The 22,425-nt window shown below is 40.5% G+C and overlaps 1 protein-coding gene across 1 annotated transcript in view; it reads left to right on the top strand.

Annotated features, from left to right (window-relative positions):
* VPS13A (vacuolar protein sorting 13 homolog A) overlaps positions 1–22,425 on the top strand; it is a 151,736-nt gene that overhangs the window by 42,915 nt on the left and 86,396 nt on the right. Inside the window, exons 18-32 of the mRNA XM_048504374.1 lie at positions 10–211; positions 337–451; positions 791–927; positions 1,472–1,604; positions 3,883–4,000; positions 5,518–5,653; positions 6,737–6,824; positions 9,574–9,743; positions 12,526–12,682; positions 14,246–14,325; positions 14,644–14,703; positions 14,791–14,941; positions 20,527–20,643; positions 20,740–20,843; positions 21,155–21,322. Coding sequence (XP_048360331.1) covers positions 10–211; positions 337–451; positions 791–927; positions 1,472–1,604; positions 3,883–4,000; positions 5,518–5,653; positions 6,737–6,824; positions 9,574–9,743; positions 12,526–12,682; positions 14,246–14,325; positions 14,644–14,703; positions 14,791–14,941; positions 20,527–20,643; positions 20,740–20,843; positions 21,155–21,322 — 1,936 coding nt within the window. The remainder of the gene's footprint in view (positions 1–9; positions 212–336; positions 452–790; positions 928–1,471; positions 1,605–3,882; positions 4,001–5,517; positions 5,654–6,736; positions 6,825–9,573; positions 9,744–12,525; positions 12,683–14,245; positions 14,326–14,643; positions 14,704–14,790; positions 14,942–20,526; positions 20,644–20,739; positions 20,844–21,154; positions 21,323–22,425) is intronic.

The following is a 22,425-nucleotide window of genomic DNA, read 5'->3' as shown; positions in this document are numbered from 1 at the left end:
TCTATACAGGTTTGAATCAAGTGTAAGTGCATTTGAAGTACTGGGAATGGCTCAAAGAAGAGTAATACCCTGTTTACTGTCTTCTCGAACAGTCCATTCAGAAAATAATACATCACTCTTCACCATAATGTTTGAGACCAATCCTTTAGATGAGAATGTAAATCAGAAGTTAAGAGTAGAATCACAGCCTTTGGAAATAATATATGATGCTGTAAGTAGAAACCTATTTTATTAGACTGTGTGTGTGTGTCTGTGTGTGTGAGAGAGAGAGTAAATGAGTGTATGTACTATGTTACATTGATTGTGTATGTACTTGTGCTTTTATACTAATTTCAGATGACTATAAATAGCTTAGTGGATTTTTTCCGACCCCCGAGTGATGTTCATTTAGAGCAATTAACCTCTGCAACTTTGTTGAAATTGGAAGAATTTCGTGAGAAGACAGCAACAGGTAAATATCTAGTTGTGAATTACATTCTAAAAATGAGTTAAAACAGTATAGTTATGGTATAGCAAATACTTGTGTTAAGTTTGTACATCAAAGCATTCATAGTTGTTTTGAACAAAAAACCCTGGTATCTTGGCTTGGAAAAATGATGTATTAAGTGGCCATAAAGAATACTCCTGCGTGTTGGCCATCCCATTTGAACAGGATTAATTAATTAAACAGTCTTGAATTGTATGTAGGGTCTTTGTTGTGCTGAACTTTTTTACTCAAAATTAAATTTAAACACTGTTTTGTGTCTTATTTGATTTTCAATGCAGTTTTTTAAATTTGACATTTTTCTAGGGTTGGTGTATATCATAGAAACACAGAAGGTTCTAGATTTAAAAATAAACCTCATGGCTTCCTATGTCATTATTCCCAAAAATGGATTCTATGAACCAAAGTGTGATAAATTACTCTTGGATCTTGGTCACTTGAAGGTAAAGCTTTCAAATACCAATATATTAGCTCTTATTTATTACTTTTGGTTTTTGCTTGCAATGTTCATTTTGAAGAACAATTTTTTTTATTTAGTTAGCAGTATTTTGGTTTTAAATACATTCTGCTAAAATGTTATTCTGTTGCTAAACATTTGCTTACATGATGAAACGTTTTAAAGAATAGGAAAGAAAGATTTGGAAAAAAGAAATCTTTAATACCATATATATTGATAGTAGATAGTAGGCAGACCAGAGCTACAGAGAAATACATTATTAATAGTTTATTGTTCCTCAAAACATTCCTTTGAACTATCCTATGCTGATAATTGTAGTATATCATATTAGAGCAATATATTTGGGAAGAATTTTTTTCATAAATATTTTATGGGTTAGTAAGATTAAATATTTAAAATCTGTGAACTTTTGAAGACTAACTGTTTTTTCTTAAGATGACTAGTTTTTTCTTAAGTTTTCTTAAGATGACTGTTTTTTCTTAAGATGACTAGTTTTCTAAGTTTTCTTAAGCTGACTGTTTTTTCTTAAGATGACTAGTAAAAGTCGGTCTAACATGTTAGATGTCAGAATCAAAGAGAACACTCTTGAAGAAATTATGGCAAGAGCATATGATAAATTTGATATTCAGCTCAGCAGCATACAGCTTCTTTATAGCAAACACGGTAAGCATTCATAAGTACTGGTTTAAAAAAAAGAATAGTGGTTAACAGGAATTGTCAAAAATCTGTTTCAGTAAAATTCACAGTGCATATCAATGGCTGAGTAGGATGTTACAATTACAGTCCTACTCAGCCTTTGATATATACTGAATTTTACTGAAACAAAGTAACAAAAAGAATTTTACTGAACATTTTTACTGAAAAAAAGTAACAAAAAGACTCAGACACTGAAGCATTTATGCAATAGAAGAGCCTGTTGGTCAAGTGAGTCAGTTATGAACCTTGTGTGCTATTACTTGCTGATAAAACAAAGAAGAAAATACTACTAGATGAGTTTGAACTCCATTCAACTCCCTGGTTGACACCTGGTACTAGAAGGGGTGGTCTACTCCCAAAAAACTGGGTGTAGGATCTTGGGGTCATCCTAGATCCGTGGTGGCGAACCTATGTTTATGGACTACAATTCCCATCAGCCCCCATCAGCATGGCTAATTGGCAGGGGCTGATGGGAATTGTAGTCCATGAACATCTGGAGTGCCATAGGTTCGCCACCACTGTCCTAGATGGTGTGCTGTCTCTGGAAACTCAAGTAGCAGCGACGACCAGGAGACCCTATCGACATTCCAGCTGGTGCACTAGCTTTTACTTTTTGGTGAAGCTACTTTTTCCTGGACTAGGATGACCTGCCACAGTTATCCATGCTTTGGTAACCACCAGATTTGGGTTTTGTAACATGCTTTACATGGGGCTGCCTTTAAGGATGGTCTGGAAGCTTGAGCTGGTGAGAATATGGCATCTTGTCTGGGATCACATCACTCCTATTCTGAGGAGTCTACACTGGCTTCCAATGTACTATCAGGCCCAATTCAGAGTGTTGGTACTAACCTATGAAGCCCTATACAGCTTCTGTCTTGGGTACCTGAGACAGCACATCCACCCACATATTCCTGCCAGGTCATTGAGATTGGAGGGGAAGGCCCGCTTGGCTATCCCACCCACTTCAGAGGTGAGAGGGGTGGGGTTGCCCAGAGGGACATGTCTACAGTGGCCCTTATACTGTGGAATGCCATCCCTGCAGAGCTTTACCAGTCACCTGTTCTCTTGGAGTTTCAGCACCTGGTGAAGACTGTCCTCATCACCTGGGGGTTTGGCTGACTCCCCCCACTGGGAGGAAGGCCTGAGGTGTCTGTATAGCCCTCCTTTTTGTGGGTGGGTGGGGGTTTGAGATTATTAGATTGTATGTGGTTTTAGGATGGGTTTTATTGTGATTTTACCATTTTTGGATGAGATTTTGTATGGTTTTATTGTAACTCGCCTTAAGACTGTGGGAAAGGACGGGGAATAAATGTAAATAAATAAATGTTAGGACATCAACTAACTTCTAATAGGGTACCCTATTTGAACAAAGATTTGAAAGGTAGCACTGTAGGCAACATTCTCTAACATTGTGTGAGATGAAACAGATAGGCAAGAAAGGACCTAGATAAAGAGAGTAGGATTTGGGGTTGGATAGATTGGAGATTGTACACTTTATCAGAACTTGAGATTCTCTCTCTCTCTCTCTCTCTCTCTGTGTGTGTGCGTGCGTGCGTGCGTGCGTGCGTGCGTGCGTGCATATAGCCTGAGGATGTATATATGCCAATAAAGGTATCTGTAACTTTGTCTGTATAGATGGGATTGGGAGGGGTGTATTACAGGTTTCTCCCAAGCCAGGGGATGTGATCCTTGGTCTCTGCATGCAAAAGCCTTTTTAACCGTATCTTCTCAAGTATAGGCATCATTGTAATTACTGTTGGTGGCATAATAGCCTTGAAAAGCTACAATTGTGTATCTAAAATTAGTGTGTATGCTGCTTCATGCAGCAGTCTAGATGCATCCATTCAATTTGGATTCCCATTTGTACTGTGACACCAGTATCTGTGAAGTGAGCCTTCAACTTTTAAAAGAAACAAGGACTTTAACAATTACAACCTCTTAAGAAAAACCTTCCCTGACTTGGTTGGCCCAGGCTAGCTCATCAGATCTTGGAACTTAAGCCAGGCGAGCCCATTAGTTTTTGGATGGGACACCAGCAAGGAAATCCAGGATTGCTACACAAAGGGAGGCAATGGCAAATCACCTTTGAACGTCTCTTGCCTTGAAAACCCTGTCAGGTCACTGTAAGTTGTCTGTGACTTGACAACACTTTCCATCACCATTAAAAGCTTAGAGCTGTACAGTTTGTACAAAACAGTTGTGTTGCACTGTCATATCAGAGTTTCTTGTAATGTCTTGTATTTAGATGAAAACTGGGAGGAGGCTCGTAATTTGCGATCTTCATCCCAACATATCTTGCAGCCTCTGGACGTGAAAATGGAACTGAGCAGAGCAATGGTTGTAACTGATACAAGGATGCCTAAGTATGAATTCTTATACTGTTTATGTGAATTATTAAATTACTGGGTCCTACATATGGTGGAGGGAAAAGATTTCAGCCTCTGACTCTGCCCACCTGGTGGGCCTGAGACTGTTGCTTATTCATCCATTGGCATAATAGTAAAATAGAAGACGTATGCATAAAATAAAATTCATGTATATATTGAGCATCAATTCTGTTGTTCAAGGCAACCAATACTGAATTTGACACATTTGTACCACTATATTACTGTGTTTGTGTGGGGGGGTGGGGTGGGCTAGGGGGGCAAACACCCAGGCACCATTCACCGAAGTCACATGGTGGGCATATTTTGTCTACCTACTTGTTCCCTTCCCCAGAGCCGCCCTGTCCAGGAAGTCTGGAAGGCTCCAACCATGCTTCTGCTGCTCTCCTCTACCAACCTGCCTGTCTCTTGATTGATGCAGCAGTGGTGGGTCAGGGGAGCAGGAGGGAAAGAGAATCACTCAGCTGGAGGAGGCACGAGCAGTCCAGATGAAGCTGCACCTTGACTGGCAGAAACCAGGTCCATAGGGTGTATGCTGCCGGCAGGCTGGGCATGGTCAAATCACAGTCCAAAGGGTCAAGGCAGGTGGCAGGCAAGGTGTAGTCAGGTCACAGTCCAATGGTCGTGGTACAGGAAAACCAATAAGCAGACTGGAGATCAATGATGAACCAGGCACACAGCAGCGACAGGTAACACAGTTGTGGCACCCAGGCAGAAGAAACTCACAGCAAGTCTTATATAGAGAGCCTTGTTCGAGGAGCGGAGATTCTGCAAGGAGTTAATCCTCATCAGATGCAGATACTTCTATTCTCCCAGATCTTGCTGCCAGACGAGCACTCCTTCTTTGCCTCTGCAGTAGCTGCCTCTGCTTCTGCCTCCTATGCACAGCTGACTAATTACTGAGTTCTCTAGGAGGATCTGCAGGCTCCTCCACCGGCATGTCATTGGGCAGGGCTGGGCATTGGCCCTGCTGCCAGGTCTTCCTCAGGAGTAGCAACCTCTGGCTGCACTGTGTCCTCAAGTTCTGCCTCAGAGTCCTCTGTGTCCTGGTAAGTACCCAGGGGCTGGCTCATGACAAGGTGCTTTCTCCAAAGCTCCTGAGAGCACATGCACTGGTCATCAGCAAACTGAGTTGGGAAAACCCCAAGTGCTTACAGGAAACCATCTCAATAGGCCCAGCATCCCTGTAGAGGAAAGAGGAAATAAGGAATCTGAACTCTATCAGGAAATTATTTGTCCATTACAAGGGAGAAAGCTTTAACCACTCCACTTCCTAAATGTATGCGGTCAGTAATTGGGAAAGGCTCGTGACTATTGGCATAGCATAATTGGTGTTTCTAAATTCTTCTTAAATATAAAGTCAAGTTTTTGTCTGTGTTGATTATACAATGTTCAGTGTGTTTCTAAATTTTACATGGATTAATGTTAATGTTGCCGTTTGCACTTTTTTGCATGACTATTTGTTTTTCTAATGGCTATTTGTCTTTGTGTAATAGATACAAAATGTTTGGTGAGCTGCCATTACTCTATTTCAACATCTCTGATGAGAAGCTTAAGTGTATTCTGAAGTTAATCGATAGCATTCCAAAACCAGAAGGTCCTCCTGACACCACTCCTCCACCAAGTTCCCAGGCAAGTATAAGAATTGGCTCCCTTTTCGGATGTCAGATAACTGATTTCATAGGGAAACAATCCCTTCATTAAATATGCATGGTTATTTTTTTGCTTCAACAATACTGTTTCTTATATAATTTCATCACAAGATTATTTTGGGCACTATTCTAGTTCCAGCTTGAGGATGTCAATGCTGAAAGGGTCTGTCTGGATAGGGTAATTTTCTGGGATTGAATGCACAAACTGCACAGTGCCAGGGCTTCCAAATGGTTTACCTGCCTAGACTGAAAAGAGCAATGGTGAGATTAGCAAGAACATGAGTTTACTGTTGGTACAGAAAAATATAGACTATGATATATTTCTCCTTTCAGGTACATTTTTTATTCTTCCTGTTCTAAACTATAGAAACTAATGGATATTCCCTAGCTTCTATTACACTGTTGGATTATCTCAGTTTTATCTCATGTGACTTTTCCTGTTGTTTTTTAGAATGGTCTTTCAGTTTGTATAGTGTCCTAATACTTCACATATATTGTATGGACTCACTTTTTTTCAGTGATAGTGAAGCAAGCTATTTTATATACTTACAGTTCGGTAATTCCATAATTTTGTGAAAAAAATTGGATTGTGGGGAATTCAATGAATGGTTGACAGCCTGTATCCAGATTTGCCAAAATTAGATCTAAATATGTCAATTTATATCCTCTCTTCCAACCTGAGTTAACAGATTTGATTAAAAAAATTTATCTTGCTGAATAACTCTGATTCTGTTTTTTGTGAAGAGGTTACAAGCTTTGTTTTGGAAATAATTCAGAATCAGTAACAATCAGTAACAATCTGTATTTATCTGTTGTCTTTTTTGCTTTTAAAATCCTATTGTTTGCTGTGGGGTTTTTTTGTTGTTCTGTTTATGCCAATAAAGGCTTTGATATACTAACAGTTCTAACTTTTTATGATTCTCTGATTTCATAGAAATCCAAAATGCCAAACACACCATAGAGTTAGCTAGTTGCATACAATGAAACTGCAGTCTGCAAAAATATATTAGCCAAACAAATTTATTAAGTTAAATAGTATAGTGTATTTTTCTTTCCATTTCAGCTACAATTATCTTCTCTGCTAACAACCCCACAAATGTCAACTACTTTGTTTCCAATTCTCGAACTTCATTCAGTAGCTGGATCAAGTGGTAAATATTGTCATATTTTGTCATCAGAATGTTTTGTTGTATGATATGAAAATAAATGTGCATGAAGTTGATATCATTGCTTATTTGTGTGTAAACTTAATTTTACACCATTCAGTAGTGGATGGATTCATTTTGTAAATAGTTTCCTAATATAGTAGCACCAATGTTCAGCTAAGTAGAGTGTCTGAAAGCGGTAATAGAATTCTGAAAATTGGACAAGATTTAGGCTCCTGATTGGGCACACTAGCTTTTCCATCATTTCTGTCACCTTCAGTAGGCTTAGTGGAGAAGACTATGGTCCTTCAATTCAGCTTCCATTTCTTTGGCTTTCAGAGATGCAACATGTAGTTTTTCTAGAAAATCTGGTATTTCACTAGAGACTATCTAGATGACATAATAATGTTACACAGTGTGGGGACTGTTGATATATGTTAGCATGTAGTCAAAGCCATCTTCATCAGATGTCTTATGAGGGCTGATAATAATCTGGGATGTGATCAGACACAAATCAGGCTCTTCTGGCATCAAAAACATCAGATTGTTCTCCCAGGCCACATTATACTCCTGAATGGACATATAACACTTTCAGTGTTTTGCATAGGAAGTGGGTTACCCAACAAACAACCTCTGATCCACTTTCCTAGTTGCAGTCAGTCATCTGTAGTCTAATGACTGTTGAGTCCCATTTCTATCTAGATCACTATCAAACTTTACTTTTAAAAAATGTCTGGGAGCTGGATCTCACTGACTCCTGAAGTGAGATACAGATGGGTCCTTCTACTTGAATAGCTCAGCAGTTCTTATGCCATTTTCCAATTCTGTTTCTCAGGATCAGAAGCTACATCTTTGTGAATCTTTGCTGATGTTTCTGATTCATCCCTTGTTAACCCAAAACAGCTTGGTCATTTCTTCCAAGTATTTCACCTATTCTGTGAAGCTTTTCAGTTCATCTTTGATCCTCTCCTATTGAGGTCTAAGCCTATTCTTTTGGAGTAAATATTTACATAGAGCTCTTCCATCTTCTTGGCATGTTAGATCCATTGGCTAGCATGAAGAGGCTCTTCTTTCTTTGGCATTTTTCAGTACCTTCCTATAATCAGGAAGGCAACTATAGATACCATCAAAGACTTTCTGTTTCATTCCAGCTCTAATTTCCCATCATAGTTGATGATGCACACAGTGTAATAGGAGCAAATAGTTCCTGCCTTGTCTCACCAGAGGTTCTATGTCTTTTCAGCATTATTGTTTTTGGCTACAATTTTTTATTCCTTGGCATAGTATAAGGGAAGCCACAACTATGAATATGTTTTTGTGCTCCTTTCCTTTCTGCATTTGAAATTTACAAATGTAGTACAGTTGGTACATTTAAGAATGCCACAGCATCATATAGAATTCAGCAGTCATATGTACCGGTATGTTAGGATCAAGTAATTTAGAGAAAAGATGTAGGCTGCTTTTAATGAGCATCTCCTATTTCAAAGTGGTCATACTACACAGGGATGTTGCAGTTACTGTAGCTACCTAGCAGCCAATTCACTATGGAATCCTTGTAAAAAGAAATAGTTGGGGATCATCAGTTTATTCATTTACATTTTCATACTATCTCCTTAGTAGTTTCATATGCACATTAATCAGAGAGATGGTGACAGGCAAAAAAGGCAAAATACTGCTGGAATTACATAAAGAAGGTCCAGAGGCGATTCAAAGCAACAACCCTTAAACTCATTTTGCAAACACATCACTATGAATAAATGGAACTGTTAAAGTAATTGTATGCATACTGCTCAGTTCCCGAAGTTCCATCATCAGTGACTATTTGCAATCATGTCAGTAGAACTAAAGAGCAGAGTAAGATGGGAAATGTGAAATTATCCTTTTCAGAAGTACAGCTGATTGTCATGATGGGGCGGGGGGGGGATTTGCTTTCGTTTATGCAGGTGCAGTGAGTGCAGTGTTATCATTTCTGACTGTGGCCTTGGAGTTCTGTGGCTGGGAAGAGACTCCAGGCCAGACAATGAGAACTGTCTGCTTCTCATGTGTGGGTGGGGATCTTACACTCATATTATCAAGAGTCCGGTGCGCTTTTTGCCAGAACCCTCTTTCTATGTCCCTGACATGTCTTCAATAAAAGCCTTGAACTAATCAAGTGAATTATTGTCTGAATGGGGAATCTGACACTGATTAGGAAACTATTGTCAATTTTTGATGATCACAACAATTTATAAATAACAACACTACTCAAGACCTGTGGAAGAGACAAACCATCTGTTCTGAGTAATCTCAGTGGCAGTATCTGGAGCAGCATTGTGTATGTGTATTTGTTACTTGATTTCCTGTTTGTCTCTAGTTGTCAAGGGAGATATTTACTGTTTTGCACAAGTTTTGCACAAGAAGAGTACAATGAACATCATGAGAATTATTAATAGGTGAAAGGTCAGCAGACTGGGACACTTTCTTGCAAATAGATATTCAGTTTGCCTCATGATACATTAACATTTTACTGAGAACAGAGGTACTTATAGGTAGCACAACATATAATTTTTTCTTTAATTACTTCTACAATAAAACCTGAAGTGAGGTGTTAATTGTTTCTGGTATAATTGGGGCTTATCCCAGGGAAAACAGAATGATACAGGCTCACTGTTAATTACATATGTGTAGTGACTTGATAGCCTACATAAATTATAATTGGTTGGAAAGGCAAGAGTTTTATAATCTAATAATTACTTGAACTTTGTGTAATCTTTAGAGTCAGAAGAGGAGTTCTATGATGCCCCAACCAGTCCTATTGAAGACTTGCCATTTTTTGAAGCACCTTTGGCGACCCTGAGGAGGGTTGGTAGTATGAAAAAAAAGCCACCAAAGAAAGAATCCGTGAGGAATATGACTGACTTCCAACTAAGATTTGAAATATCTGAGGTACTGTATATGTTTTATGTTCTATCATAGAAATCTTGTCTGCATTTCTGTTCATAAATGTACAATTAATTTGTTGGATGATTATTTCTAGCTGGTTTAGTAATATTTATTTAGGATTAACCTTTCATGTTTCCACATTTTTTAAAATCTAAGAATTTATGCTACAATCCATTCTAAAATGTTACTGCTCTATGAGGAAAGCCTTACTTGCCTATAACTTATTTTCTTTTTTAAAATGTGTGATCTCATAATAAAACTGGAGTTCATAATAAATACACAGTAGTTAAATGATAGCTGGTGACTATATAAACATCACACTCAGCAATAATATCTTGCTTTTAAATTCTAGGTCAGTTTCAGGCAAAACAAAAGGCATCCAAGACTTAATTCTGGATGGCAGAGCTGTCTAGCATGTATCCCTGAGTCCTAGCATGTATTACTGAGTCCAGCATAGGCCTGGGATACTCAGTAATACATCAACCTAGGCCTAGCATACTAGGAAGCTGTCGTCTATTGGGATTCTATTCTCTTGGTTCAGTGTTCTGTGCAGGATTCTGTTGGTTTTGGGAGAGTATATCTAGAGTTGAGAATGTAAACAGGATGGGACTCTTTTGATGTACCACCCAACCATCTTACTGCTTGAGCTGGTGGAGGTGGTCTTGGAAGTGGTGTTGAAGATTCTAATGCTGGTTGTTTTGGGGAACTTTAACATCCATATCAAGACCTTGTCAGAATTTCATGGTCTCCATGACAAGCAAGACCTGTCTCAAATAATAAGAGGCCTGTCTCAAATAATAAATCTCAAATACATAATTCGCAAAACACATGCAAATCAGGCTCTTGATCTGGTGTTCTGCTCTGAGCAGGAAGAAGGTGATCTGATGATGGAATTAAAGATGCCCCCCTGGTCATGGACAGATAACTACTTTAGTCTTACAGGGATACCAAGACTCACAGGGTTGTGGAGTCAATTAAGATGATCTACCCACATAGTCTGATGGATTCAACTGATTTTCAGATGTCAGTAAAGGATTTTCCTGCTGATATGATCATGCTCCTGTTGGTGCTCAGTTAATCTCTGGAATCAGGAAATGACCTCAATCACTCCTAGGAACTCTCTCTCAGGTCTAAGAGCCTGGGTAGCTCCTTAGTTTACTGAAGGGCTGCAGATGATGAGAAGACAAAGAAGACATTTGGAGAGACAGGAGAGAAAGACTCTGGGTGAATCCCAAAAGGCATGAACTAGAGTTCATTTTAAAACTTATTACATGATGGTGACGGCAGTAAAAAAACAATATTTCTCCACTACCTTTGCATCTGTATAATGTAGACCTGAGGATTTTTTTTCAGTAATCCAGAGTCTATTGTGTTCTGGTCTACAAGAAAAGGGTGATTGTTCTTCAGTTTTCTGCAATCATTTTGTCAATACTTTATGGAGAAAACTGTTTCATTTGCTCTGACTCGGATTCTATACTAGCAGTGACAGAATCAGATGGTCCCATTATGCCAGTTTGTTCAGTTTTATAGGATATCTTTCAAACTGAAGATGTAAACAGGATTATTAAATTCAGTCCTATAGTATGTAGTTTGTTTAGTAATTGCCTATTTCAGTGTTGTGTCAATTTTTATTTGGTTCACAAAATTCGAACCTGAGCTTAATCGGCTTACATTGTGGTCCTATGCAGAGTTACAGCCTTCTAAGTTAATTGACTTCAATACTGTTTAGGACTACAATGTAATGTGTTCATAAGATGCCTCAGTGTCATGTAGCTTACAGTATGCTAATAGAACTGAAGATTCTGAAATATGAGTTCACCACGTTTTAAACTGCATGCCTATTCTTCTTTACTGTTAGATATACCGTATATACTCCTGTATAAGTCAACCCGCATATAAGTCGAGGCACCTAATTTTACCGCAAAAAACTGGGAGAACTTATTGACTCGTGTATAAGTCGAGGGTGGGAAATGCAGCAGCTACTGGTAAATTTCAAAAATAAAAATAGATAACAATAAAATTACATTAATTGAGGCATCAGTAGGTTAAATGTTTTTGAATATTTATTTCAAAGAAAAACAGTAAACTAGCTCTGTAAGTGGAAAAGGGAGTCAACAAAAACAATACGGTCTCAACAGTAATTTTAAAAGTACAAAAACCTTAGCCCAACCAGAAACCAAGCTAAAACACAAGAGTTAAAATCCTTCAAAACTGGATTTTTGGTCAGGGGAGGAATGTTTATGTTAGCAGTACCAACATTTCAGAGTATCTTTAGGAGACCCTCCTGATGATACCACCCAGGCTTGGTGAAGTTTGGTTCAGGGGGTCCAAAGTTATGGACCCTCAAAATGTAGCCCCATCTACTATTAGCTTCCATTGGAAACAATGGCGGATGGGAGCACCCACTTTGGGGATTCATAACTTTGGACCCCCTAAACCAAACATCACCAAACCTGGCTGGTATCATCAGGAGTGTCACCTGATGATATCCTGAAATTTCTGTGCTGCTAGCCTAAAAACTGCTCCCCCTGGCAGCCGACAAACGAAAACCCCCCCCCCCAAATTAAAATACAGCTGACTTGTGTATAAGTCGAGGGGGGCTTTTGCAGCACAAAAAAATTGCTGAAAAACTTGACTTATACATGAGTATATACGGTATTCAACCTTACCATAGTGAAAAATGGTTTTATAGCTTTGCTGTCACTTTTTGCATTCAGAACAAGCTGTCTGCTCTTAGCAGGTCTGTAGATTTGATTGTCTATGCCAATATTATCTTTACATTTAGGTGTCACTTCAGGTGTGTCGTCTTGCTGGAGACATTGAAAAGCCAATCCTTCGTCTAGAAATTTTAAAATTAGGCACTGAACTTAAGCTAAGAACATATGACATGACTGCAACTGCTTTTCTTAGTGAGATTTGTTTAATATGTCCGGAGTACATAGGTAAGCATACATATATGTTTTAAAGCACAGTTGATTTATAAGCCCAGGGTATAATTTCAGGTTTACGTTGCAGGGGAAGACAATTATTGGGTGAAAGGTGATATTCACAGTAAAGTTCAAAGGACCACTTTTGAAAATATTCAGGTTAAAATTACAAAAAAGTGTATAGTTGGTTTACAGTTCTCATTTGGAGGAAAAGCACAAGCCAGAGTTTGTTGGGTCAGGTATAAAAGTGAACCATGGTTTGCTGAGAAGGGCCCAAAAGGAAAGAATGCATGATGTAGCATCAGACTAGTTTTGCATTTACTTAACTGGAACACTGCCTTCTTGGGTTATAACTGGCAAAGAAAAAAATGCCCTGTCTCTTTAAAAGAGGCTTCATGGGATGTTATTTGCATTTATGCCTTGAAAAGTTTTATCTGCCAAATTTCACATTCAGTCTCTGTGAATGAACCTTGTGTTGGATAAACCGGTGGTCTGGGAACACTTCTTACCAGCTACTTCTGGGGAATCAACTACAGCTGTTCATGGGCAGGAAAGATCTTGCCAAGGGGGACTGTAGAGTGCTGTGTCCAGAAGGTTGACTAAAGTGCATATATGGGAATTTGGTCAAGACGTTGCTGCTGAATGAGGCTTAGAGAGCCAGTGCCTGATGTAAACTGCCTGGGGAATGAGAGCACAGTAAAGCATAACGCTCATGGTGGCACCTTTGTGGGGGAAGACATCAAGCCATGGCAAACCTGTCCCTGGCATGTGCAGTGTGAAGTATTTCAGATTTTAGCTGCCTTCCTTATAAAATTTCACTGTTATGCATATGGGGTGGTCTCTTTGCCCCAGCTTCTGTGACATTTTATGTGGGCAGAGGCTGCTACGTGAATGTTTTCTAATGGTTGACTGTTGGATGGCCTCAGGTCATCAATGGGGTCAATACAGTTCCATTGTTCATGTATAAATCAAAGATTTTAACTGAAAGATGTATTCTAAAATAATGCTTAGTTTTGTAAATTGTCATTTGTCATCCTTGTTGTTATTGTTTTTATTAAAGTCTAATGGTTTCTATAATTTAAATACTTAATTGTTCTCAGACATGCAGCTGTTTTGGACTAGGGGCTGGATCAAAAGGCCAGCACAAGACACCTGTTAGCGGGGTGAGGGGTAAATTTCACTGACAACTCCCATCCTCTCCTTTGCCCCCCCCTGCCCCCCATGCTGTTCCTGAAGGTCTGCTATCTTCCAGGTACAGCATTTCAAGGAACTACAGTCAGTTGCAGCGGGAGAAGGAGGTGGAACAGTTCTGTTCCACCAACATTTGAAACAAAACACTTGCCAAAGTATAGGAGTTAATATTCATATTTCTTTATGATGTTTCTATTTTCCCTCTTCGGAGTCCTGCTTAAGGCTGCTTAAAATTAAAACATCCCAAGATAGACAATGTAGTACCTGTGTGTAATTTCACCCTATTTTTAATTCTTGTATATACCTAAGTATACAATCATTTTCTTAAAAAAACAAAACTGGAAGTGAATGTCATCAGATGATAACAAGTTTTTTTTAATTCATTAGATGATCAAAACAAGCCAGTTTATATCATTACAACACTGGATAATTCAACAGATGATCTTCTAGCAATTGAATATGTAAAGGTAAGAGAAAAAGAAACTTTTAAAAGAAAAATCATCCTGCCAATGTATTTTCCAGTTGCTTATAGTGTCTTGAAAATGTTTAGCTAAAGCTTATTGTCTAGAATTCTAATGTAACTCCAGCCATGCCCTTTGTTGATACTGATGTAGATATGCTGAAGATATGTTGAAGTGTAACTTGTGAAACAAGTGGTATAATATCCAAACAAATACTGAGGAACATGTTGTAGAATAATTTGTCTGTACATTTTTGATATGGCTATGTTATATAGTGTACTGCGTGTGCATAATTTAATATTTTTTTTGGCTGTCTGAGAACAGGCAGATATTAATGCCCCAGAACTGAAATCTACCTATAAGAATGTTCTACAGTTGATGAAGGTAATGGAGATTATCTTTTTCTGTATTACTTTTGTGTCCAAGAGGTACATATTAAACAAATTCTTACTAAAGTTATTTTCCCGTTAGGTGAATTTTTCTTCTTTAGATGTACATTTACATACAGAAGCACTCCTGAGCACTTTAAATTTTTTAAATAAACTTCTACCAAAACAAGAGGCAAGTACAACAGAGATCACTCAGGAAAAAGAAGAAAAGAGAGAAGTTCTTAAGAAATTAAGTAAGTTCTTTCAATCTTATATTCTTGTTTTGCTAACTTCATTTCAAACTCATTTTACATTATAGGCTCTCAAAAATGGCCCAGTAGTAGTCATTTCCAGACTGCTCAAGATAGTTGTACAAATGTTTCTACTAATATATAGAACTTGAGTAATTATCATATGCCCAAACTGTCATCTAAGAAATTAAGATTGTTGTGCACTCATAGCAGAAAAAGGAAAAGTCAATGGAATGCAAATATTGAAGCCCTTAATGAGTTATCCTGTGATTGATTGCACTGACATTGCTGGACGTTTCCCCACTTACCACGACCCACCCTATGCCGCACGCTGCCCTCAGTGTGCGTCATTTCTGAGTGTCGCCAGATTGTCCCCTGACCCAGCTCTCTTGTGAGGTCATCAAAAAACACCATTTACAAGAGCGCCAGGGATACCTTGGCAGCTGAGAGGTAGCGGCTGACGGCAATGTCGAGGCGGCATGCGTTATCGCCCGCCCGTGAGAAGTAGTGGGGAGTGCTGGGGGACCCCACGCTACTTGGGGAGAGTAGCGCAGGGCTTAAGGTAAGTGGGGAAAGGCCCGCTATTAATGGGACAGTAGATTACAGACATTTGGTGGGAGGGGATCATTTACAACTGCAAGTACATGTTGTATACTTTAAACTGCAATGTTATGAACTGTGATTTGTAAGTCAGCCTGAGCCTTGAGAAAAGCTGGGATATAAATGTTTTTAATTAATAAATAGGTATCAGGAGAAGTTGTCCTTGTGAAATTTTGTGGCAGCTATGAAACTTTTGCTGGTCCAATGATATATTTTGGCAAAAGCTAAGCTCTCTATCTTGCATTGGAATCCAACTATGAATAGAGAATTGGGTTAAGTCCTTTATGTTGGGTTTGATCCATCAGTAAATTTAAGCTATCGGAAAAAGTGAGGCTGAGTTTTTGTCAAATTCGATCTCACTGAATACTTTATTTATTTATTATGGGATTTATAAGCCGCCTCACCCCCGAAGGGCTCGAGACGGCTCACAGAATAGCTGCACGTTCAGCAACAATCAACAAAACATATCAAATACAAGAGTGCAGCTTAATTCATTAAAACTTAAACTTAAAACTTTAAAACTTAATAACAGTTTCAATTACATACCAGTTAAAACATCAAAGCGCCCGATCTACAGGCCAGCGGAGGGAGGGGATAGGTCGGGCCCAAGATGGAAACCAGGGCCCGGTCAGATAGAAGACGGCATCTTCAGTGGGGGGTAATAAAACCGCGGCCAGCCCCCCCAAAGGCCCGGTGGAATAGCTCAGTCTTACAGGCCCTGCGGAACTCACCAAGGTCCCGCAGGGCCCAGACAGCTGGAGGTAGAGCATTCCACCAGGCAGGGGCCAGGGCCGTAAAGGCCCTCGCCCGGGTCGAGGCCAGCCGCACCATCGCAGGGCCAGGGATCTCCAGTAGCTCTTCCGCCGCCAAACGCAGCGGCCTGTTTGGGACATAAGGGGTGATGCGGTCCCGCAGGTATGAGGGCTCCATGCCGCGTAAGGCCTTAAAGGTCATCACCAGCACCTTGAAAACGATCCGGAACTCCACTGGGAGCCAGTGCAGGCAGCGCAGCACAGGGGTGATGTGATCTGAATAACCACCACCTGTCAGAAGCCGGGCTGCCGCATTCTGGACCAGCTTCAACTTCCGGATCAGTCGCAAGGGAAGGCCCGCGTAGAGCGAGTTACAGTAATCCAACCTCGAGGTGACCGTCGCATGGATCACAGTGGCCAAGTCGGACTGGGAGAGATAGGGAGCCAGCCGCCGAGCCTGGCGGAGGTGAAAGAACGCAACCCGGGTAACATGGGCCACCTGGCCCTCCATCGATAGTGAAGAGTCCAGGCGGACCCCCAGGCTGCAGGCCAAAGATACCGGGGCCAACTCAACCCCCTCCAAGACCGGCGGCCGAAATTCCCCTGGTCTCTCCCCCCGGCCCAGCCAAAGGACCTCCGTCTTCGTTGGATTAAGTTTTAACCTGCTCTGCCTCAACCAACCAGCAACTGACTCCAAACAGTGCTGTAGAGCTACAGGGGCAGAGGCCGCCCCCCCCCCCTCCATCAACAGAATGAGCTGGGTGTCATCTGCATATTGGTGACAGACTTGCAATTTGTCTTTTAAGTTGCTCATTCCAAACCTGATCCAAGAGTTAGGATCAGAACATCCATTCAGAGAGGCCAGGGGGATATGGAAGATTTTTGTTTAGATTTGGGGAAGCGCCCAGGTTTACAGAAAAATCTGAAATGTTTAAAAAGAACCACATTAGGGAGTTAAAAGCCACTCATTTTACTTCCTTCTCACTTCCCCACAACTTCCCTGTGTTGTCTGTGCCATCAACCTGTCTTGCCCTGCTTCTTTTCCACTTCTGTTTTTATCTCCCATCCCTCCTTCTCTTCTCTTTCCCTACCTTAATTCTTTCTGTCCTCTTCCCTTATTTAAAAAAATGGCATGGAAGCCTGTTGCCTAGCAACTCTAAAAATATCTTATTATGCAATCCCATGAGATCTCTGTAGAATTCTTGGTAAATTACAGATGCTGCTTCTGTGACCATGAGTGGCTTTAACTCCCTAATGTTCTTTTTTTTAAAAATCAGATTTTTCTATAAACCTGGGCGCTTCCCCAAATCAATACAAAAATCTTCCATATCACCCTGCCCCCTCTGTGTGGATGTTATCTTCAGGAGGCATGGGATTGGATGCCACCAATATGTTTGAGTGGAAGGGACCTGCACAGAAGACCATAGGGCCAGTTAATTTTAATAGACCTAAAGTTCTGTTGCCTTCTTGTGTTTAATTGGATTTAATTATCGATATCTCGTATTATTGTATTTTACATATGGGTAGATTATTTTATGCTGTTTGTATTCTGTCCTGAACATGACTTCGATCGGAGAGTGCAGGATATAAATTTAATAAATAAGCAAGTACAAGTTGCTGCTGGATCTCTCAGCAGCCTTTGATTCTGTCAGTCCATGAATCCTACTGAGCTGCCATTCAGCACAGGAGTATGGGGCACCACATTACAGTAGTTTGAGTTCCATCTTGGTGGGAGAGGGTTCAATCTAAGAAGGTGGTGTTGGGGGATTCCTTCTCTTCCTCATGACTATTGATGTATAGGGTGCCGCAAGATTCCATTTTAACCCCCATGCTGTTTCATGCCTATATAAAGCCACTGGGGAGAGATCTTCAGAAGGCATGGGGTGTGATTATACCAGGGGTAGGGAACCTGCGGCTCTCCCAGATGTTCAGGAACTACAATTCCCATCAGTCTCTGTCAGCATGGCCAATTGGCCATGCTGGTAGGGGCTGATGGGAATTGTAGTTCCTGAACATCTGGAGAGCAGCAGGTTCCCTACCCCTGGATTATACCAATATGTGGGTGATACCCAGCTCTGCCTTTCTCTTCTATCAAATTCCAAGGATGCTGTTGATGTTCAGAACTGGTGTTTGGAGTCATTAATGGGCAGAATGAGGTTGAACAAGTTGAAACTTAATGATGATAAGGTAGATGTTCCCTGGATTAGTAGAAAAGCAGAGGAGGGACTTCAGATCTCTCATGACTTTGATAGGGTTATGTTCCCCTTGAAAAACCATATTAAAACTTGGGAATGCTGCTTGACACAGCAGTCACCTTACAACCAGGTGACTATGGCCGTTTCCGCACGGAGGCGGAAGGGGTCGGGTCGGCGTAGTCCACGCCAACCCGATCCCTCTGGGACTGTTCGCATGAATGGTCCCAGAATCGGCCGAGACAACAGCGCAGAGTTGCGCCATCGTCAGATCAACTTACCGGTCCTGCGGCCCTCCGGCACGTCGCCGAGGCCAGGGGACACGCCCCCCTGCCCTGCGCGACCGCTCCGGAGTCGCAGGGCAAAGGGGGCATGTCCCCAGGCCTCGGCAACGTGCCGGAGGGCCGCAGGACAGGTAAGTCACCCGGTCGTGGGGGAAGGGAAGGCGCTTGGAAGCCGCTGCCGTTCGCACAGCAGCGGCTCCAAGCCGCCTTTTCCCATAAACCTCGCTTGCCAAGTGAGGTTGGGAAACGGCGGCTTTGCGCCGGTTGGGCGGCGCGAGGGCGGCGCGGCTGCGAAGCAGCTGCGCCCCCTGTGCGAATGGCTCCCTGGGGACGGCGTTTTTGCCGTCCCCAGGGCGCCATAACCTGCCCGTGTGGAAAGGGCCTATAATAATTCAGACTGTTTTTTCTCAACTTTGACTGGTGTGTCAGCTGTGCCTGTTCCTAGTTCAGCCAACTCTAATAATCTATGCCTTAGTTACATCTAGACTGGTCTATTTCAATGCCGACTACTTGAGGCTACCCTTAAAGAGTGCTCAGGAGGTGCAGCTAGCACAGAATGCTGCAGCTAGACTTCTGGTTGGGGCCACAATTAGGAGTATATGTCCCCATTATTACAGCAATTACACTGGCAATTGATCCACTTGAGAGCTTAATTCAAGGTATTGGTTTTCTCTTTAAAGCACTTGTCAGCTTGGGGCTGGGGGGCTATCTGAAGATTCATCTTCTCCCATAAATTCCTGCTGGATATTTAAGATCATGGGGAAACACTGTCCTGACCTGACTGTCTCACCTATTAATGGTGCTCATTTGATGGGTATATGGAAGAGAGCCTTTTCCATGGCAGCCCCACAATTACGGTACAGTAGGGGTGGGCAACCTATGGTGCTCCAGATGTTCATGGACTACAATTCCCATCAGCCCCTGCCAGCATGGCCAATTGTAGTCCATGAACATCTGGAGCATCATAGGTTGCCCACCCCTATGGTACAGCCTGCCTTGGGAGGTTTGCCTAGCCCAGGGGTCTGCAACCTGCGGCTCTCCAATTGGCCATGCTGGCAGGGGCTGATGGGAATTATAGTCCATGAAAATCTGGAGAGCTGCAGGTTGCAGACCTCTGGCCTAGCCCCCTCATTATTGATCTTCAGGGGAGACTTGAAGACTGTTTTATTTAGGACTGTATTTTTATTGGTTCTGGCTTTTATGGGCAGCCCTGTTTAGATTTTTTAAACTGTTATTTCTATCAGTATTTAATTGTTGTTTTAAAATGTTTAAAGGGAGAAAGAAAATGTTTTATATAAACAAACAAGCATACATACATTGCAAAGTGCATCTGAAAACAAGATCCAGACAAAATGTTCCACTTTTGTGGACCTCTCCAAATTGTTGATGAGTTAACAAAGTAGAATTTAAAAATGTACATAAATCTACAGAGGCATACTTTTTGTAGCGAACAGACCTTTCCCAGTCCCTACTTCATCCATCTCTGATTAATTCTCATTCAGCAGCCTCTTTGGCAATTATTTCTTCATGACAACTAGCCCAGAGTTTCTTAATTCTACTGCTGCCCTATGAGTAGAATTAGATTGAAAAAAGATAACAGATATTTTGAGATAAATAAAAAAAATTGTAAAAAGATTACTTCCTGTTTTGTTGGTTCCTTTGTATTTAACAGTTGTTCTATGTCTTTATGTAAATGTTTATCACACTGGAAATCAGATCACTTACTGAAAGCCATTTTGTCATGTTTGTTTTTCCCTTAGCTTCAAAAAAGACCAAATATGATGAAGTCTGTGATCTCCACATTTGTGCAGTGTTGTCCTCTTTGCGTATTTTTATACGAGAACAAAAACGCTGGATATGTGAAATTTGTGTTGAAGGTAAGAATAACATTAAGTGTTGAGGTTTCAAGACCTGTGAGAATGTATCTTGGAGACTGAGCCATATTCAGTATACTGACTTATTGTTATGTTTAGGTCTTGATAGTCAAGTGATGATGAAGAAAGCAACAACTGAAATATCAGCCAAGTTAAAGAATATAACTATTATGGATCGTGATGAGGCAGCCCTTTATACAAAGGTATAACGAATGCTCAATTTAAAGTGTTCATGTCTGTTAGCCAGCAGTGCCATCTGTGTGCTGGGCGCAAAGTACACAGAAATCTGTGCACTTAAATAGAAGACCTTTGCCTTATGTAAGTCATCTCACTCTTAGTGGATATACCAAAGAGTGAGTGATAAAATCCCATTAGTGTCAGCCCTTATATGCAGCGTTTGTGTGATTGTACCCTGCACTATGGGGAAATAAGAGTACAAAGACATAGCTTTAACTTTTGTCAAAAACGTTTTAAAATATAATGGAAATAGTGAACACTTTTTTCCAATTTCAAGGCTCTCTATATCACTGGAAAAGAAGTCTTCAGTTTCAGACTGTTGTCTTATGTGGATGCCACAGATGGTGTCGCTTACACCAATATGAATGCTGTTGACAGCAGAGTATATTTAACAGTTGGCTGTATTCAAATAGTTTTTGTCAACAGATTTGTTTCTGCTGTTTTGGTAAGTTAAAAATGTAATTTCCTTTTTTCACCTTAGCAGTTGGAAATATATCTCAGTGACTTACAAGTAAAACCATATCAAACTGTTTTAGGAGATTAGCAGAATAACATTATGGAAAGGTTTCTTCACTCTAAGCTGTTTTAAATCAACTAATTTAACTGGAATAACTCTTGTAGAAACGGTTGTACTGGAGAAAAAGCTTCAACATGGATGGTGCATTTTCATTTCTGCCGCCCATGCTCTGAAGCTGAACTCTGTTACTAAACTGTATATGGATAAATCCTGAGCCGGTCTACTCAGCATCCCCTAAGGCAGTGGTTCTCAACCTTCCTAATGCCGCAACCCTTTAATACAGTTCCTCATGTTGTGGTGACCCCCAACCCTAACATTTATCCATTTTATAGATGGAGAACACTGATGCAGAGAGTCTTAGGCAACCCCTGTGAAAGGGTCATTCGACCCCCAAAGGAGTCGCGACCCACAGGTTGAGAACCGCTGCCCTAAGGTGTTTACTCCCAGGAAATTGCTTTTAAGATCATGCTGATAGCTGTCATTTATTATTGTTTATTGCAACTTTGGCATTAGTCAAACAGGATTGCAATTTGAAAATTATGCATAAGTTCTGTGTTTTTTTGAAGTACATTGTTAGACCTCAAAGCTTTATAATGTTAAAATCCAGATTATGGTAGGGTATGCTTTCCCATTTCTTGTGTGCTGATTGTCTAATATTGAATTTGCAAAATCATGCTGAGTTAGTTCATTTCAAGTCAATGATTGTTTTGTAAATTAAGCTACAGGGACAAGAGTAGGAAGAGCTAACTCCAAAATTATAATTTAGAAGTCAGCCACCAACGCTAACATTTGATGCTTACACATGTTATAGATTTAGATTAATCTTCTACATGACAGAGGTTGTGCAGAATTAACACAATGCTAAATTTCTTGGTTCTAACAACAGATTGTTAGAAATCTGGATAATCTGGTGTTTCTAATTTCCTCTATCATGTACTTTGTATGAATGTTACTAGTTTCTTTTTTTCTAAATTGAACAGTCCAGTTCTGCATCTGGTGGTTCACTTTCTAGATTATCATGAAAGCATCTT

The sequence above is a fragment of the Sphaerodactylus townsendi genome, linkage group LG07, assembly GCF_021028975.2.
Source record: "Sphaerodactylus townsendi isolate TG3544 linkage group LG07, MPM_Stown_v2.3, whole genome shotgun sequence".
Lineage (NCBI taxonomy): Eukaryota > Metazoa > Chordata > Lepidosauria > Squamata > Sphaerodactylidae > Sphaerodactylus > Sphaerodactylus townsendi.
This window is presented reverse-complemented; position numbering and strand designations above follow the sequence as displayed.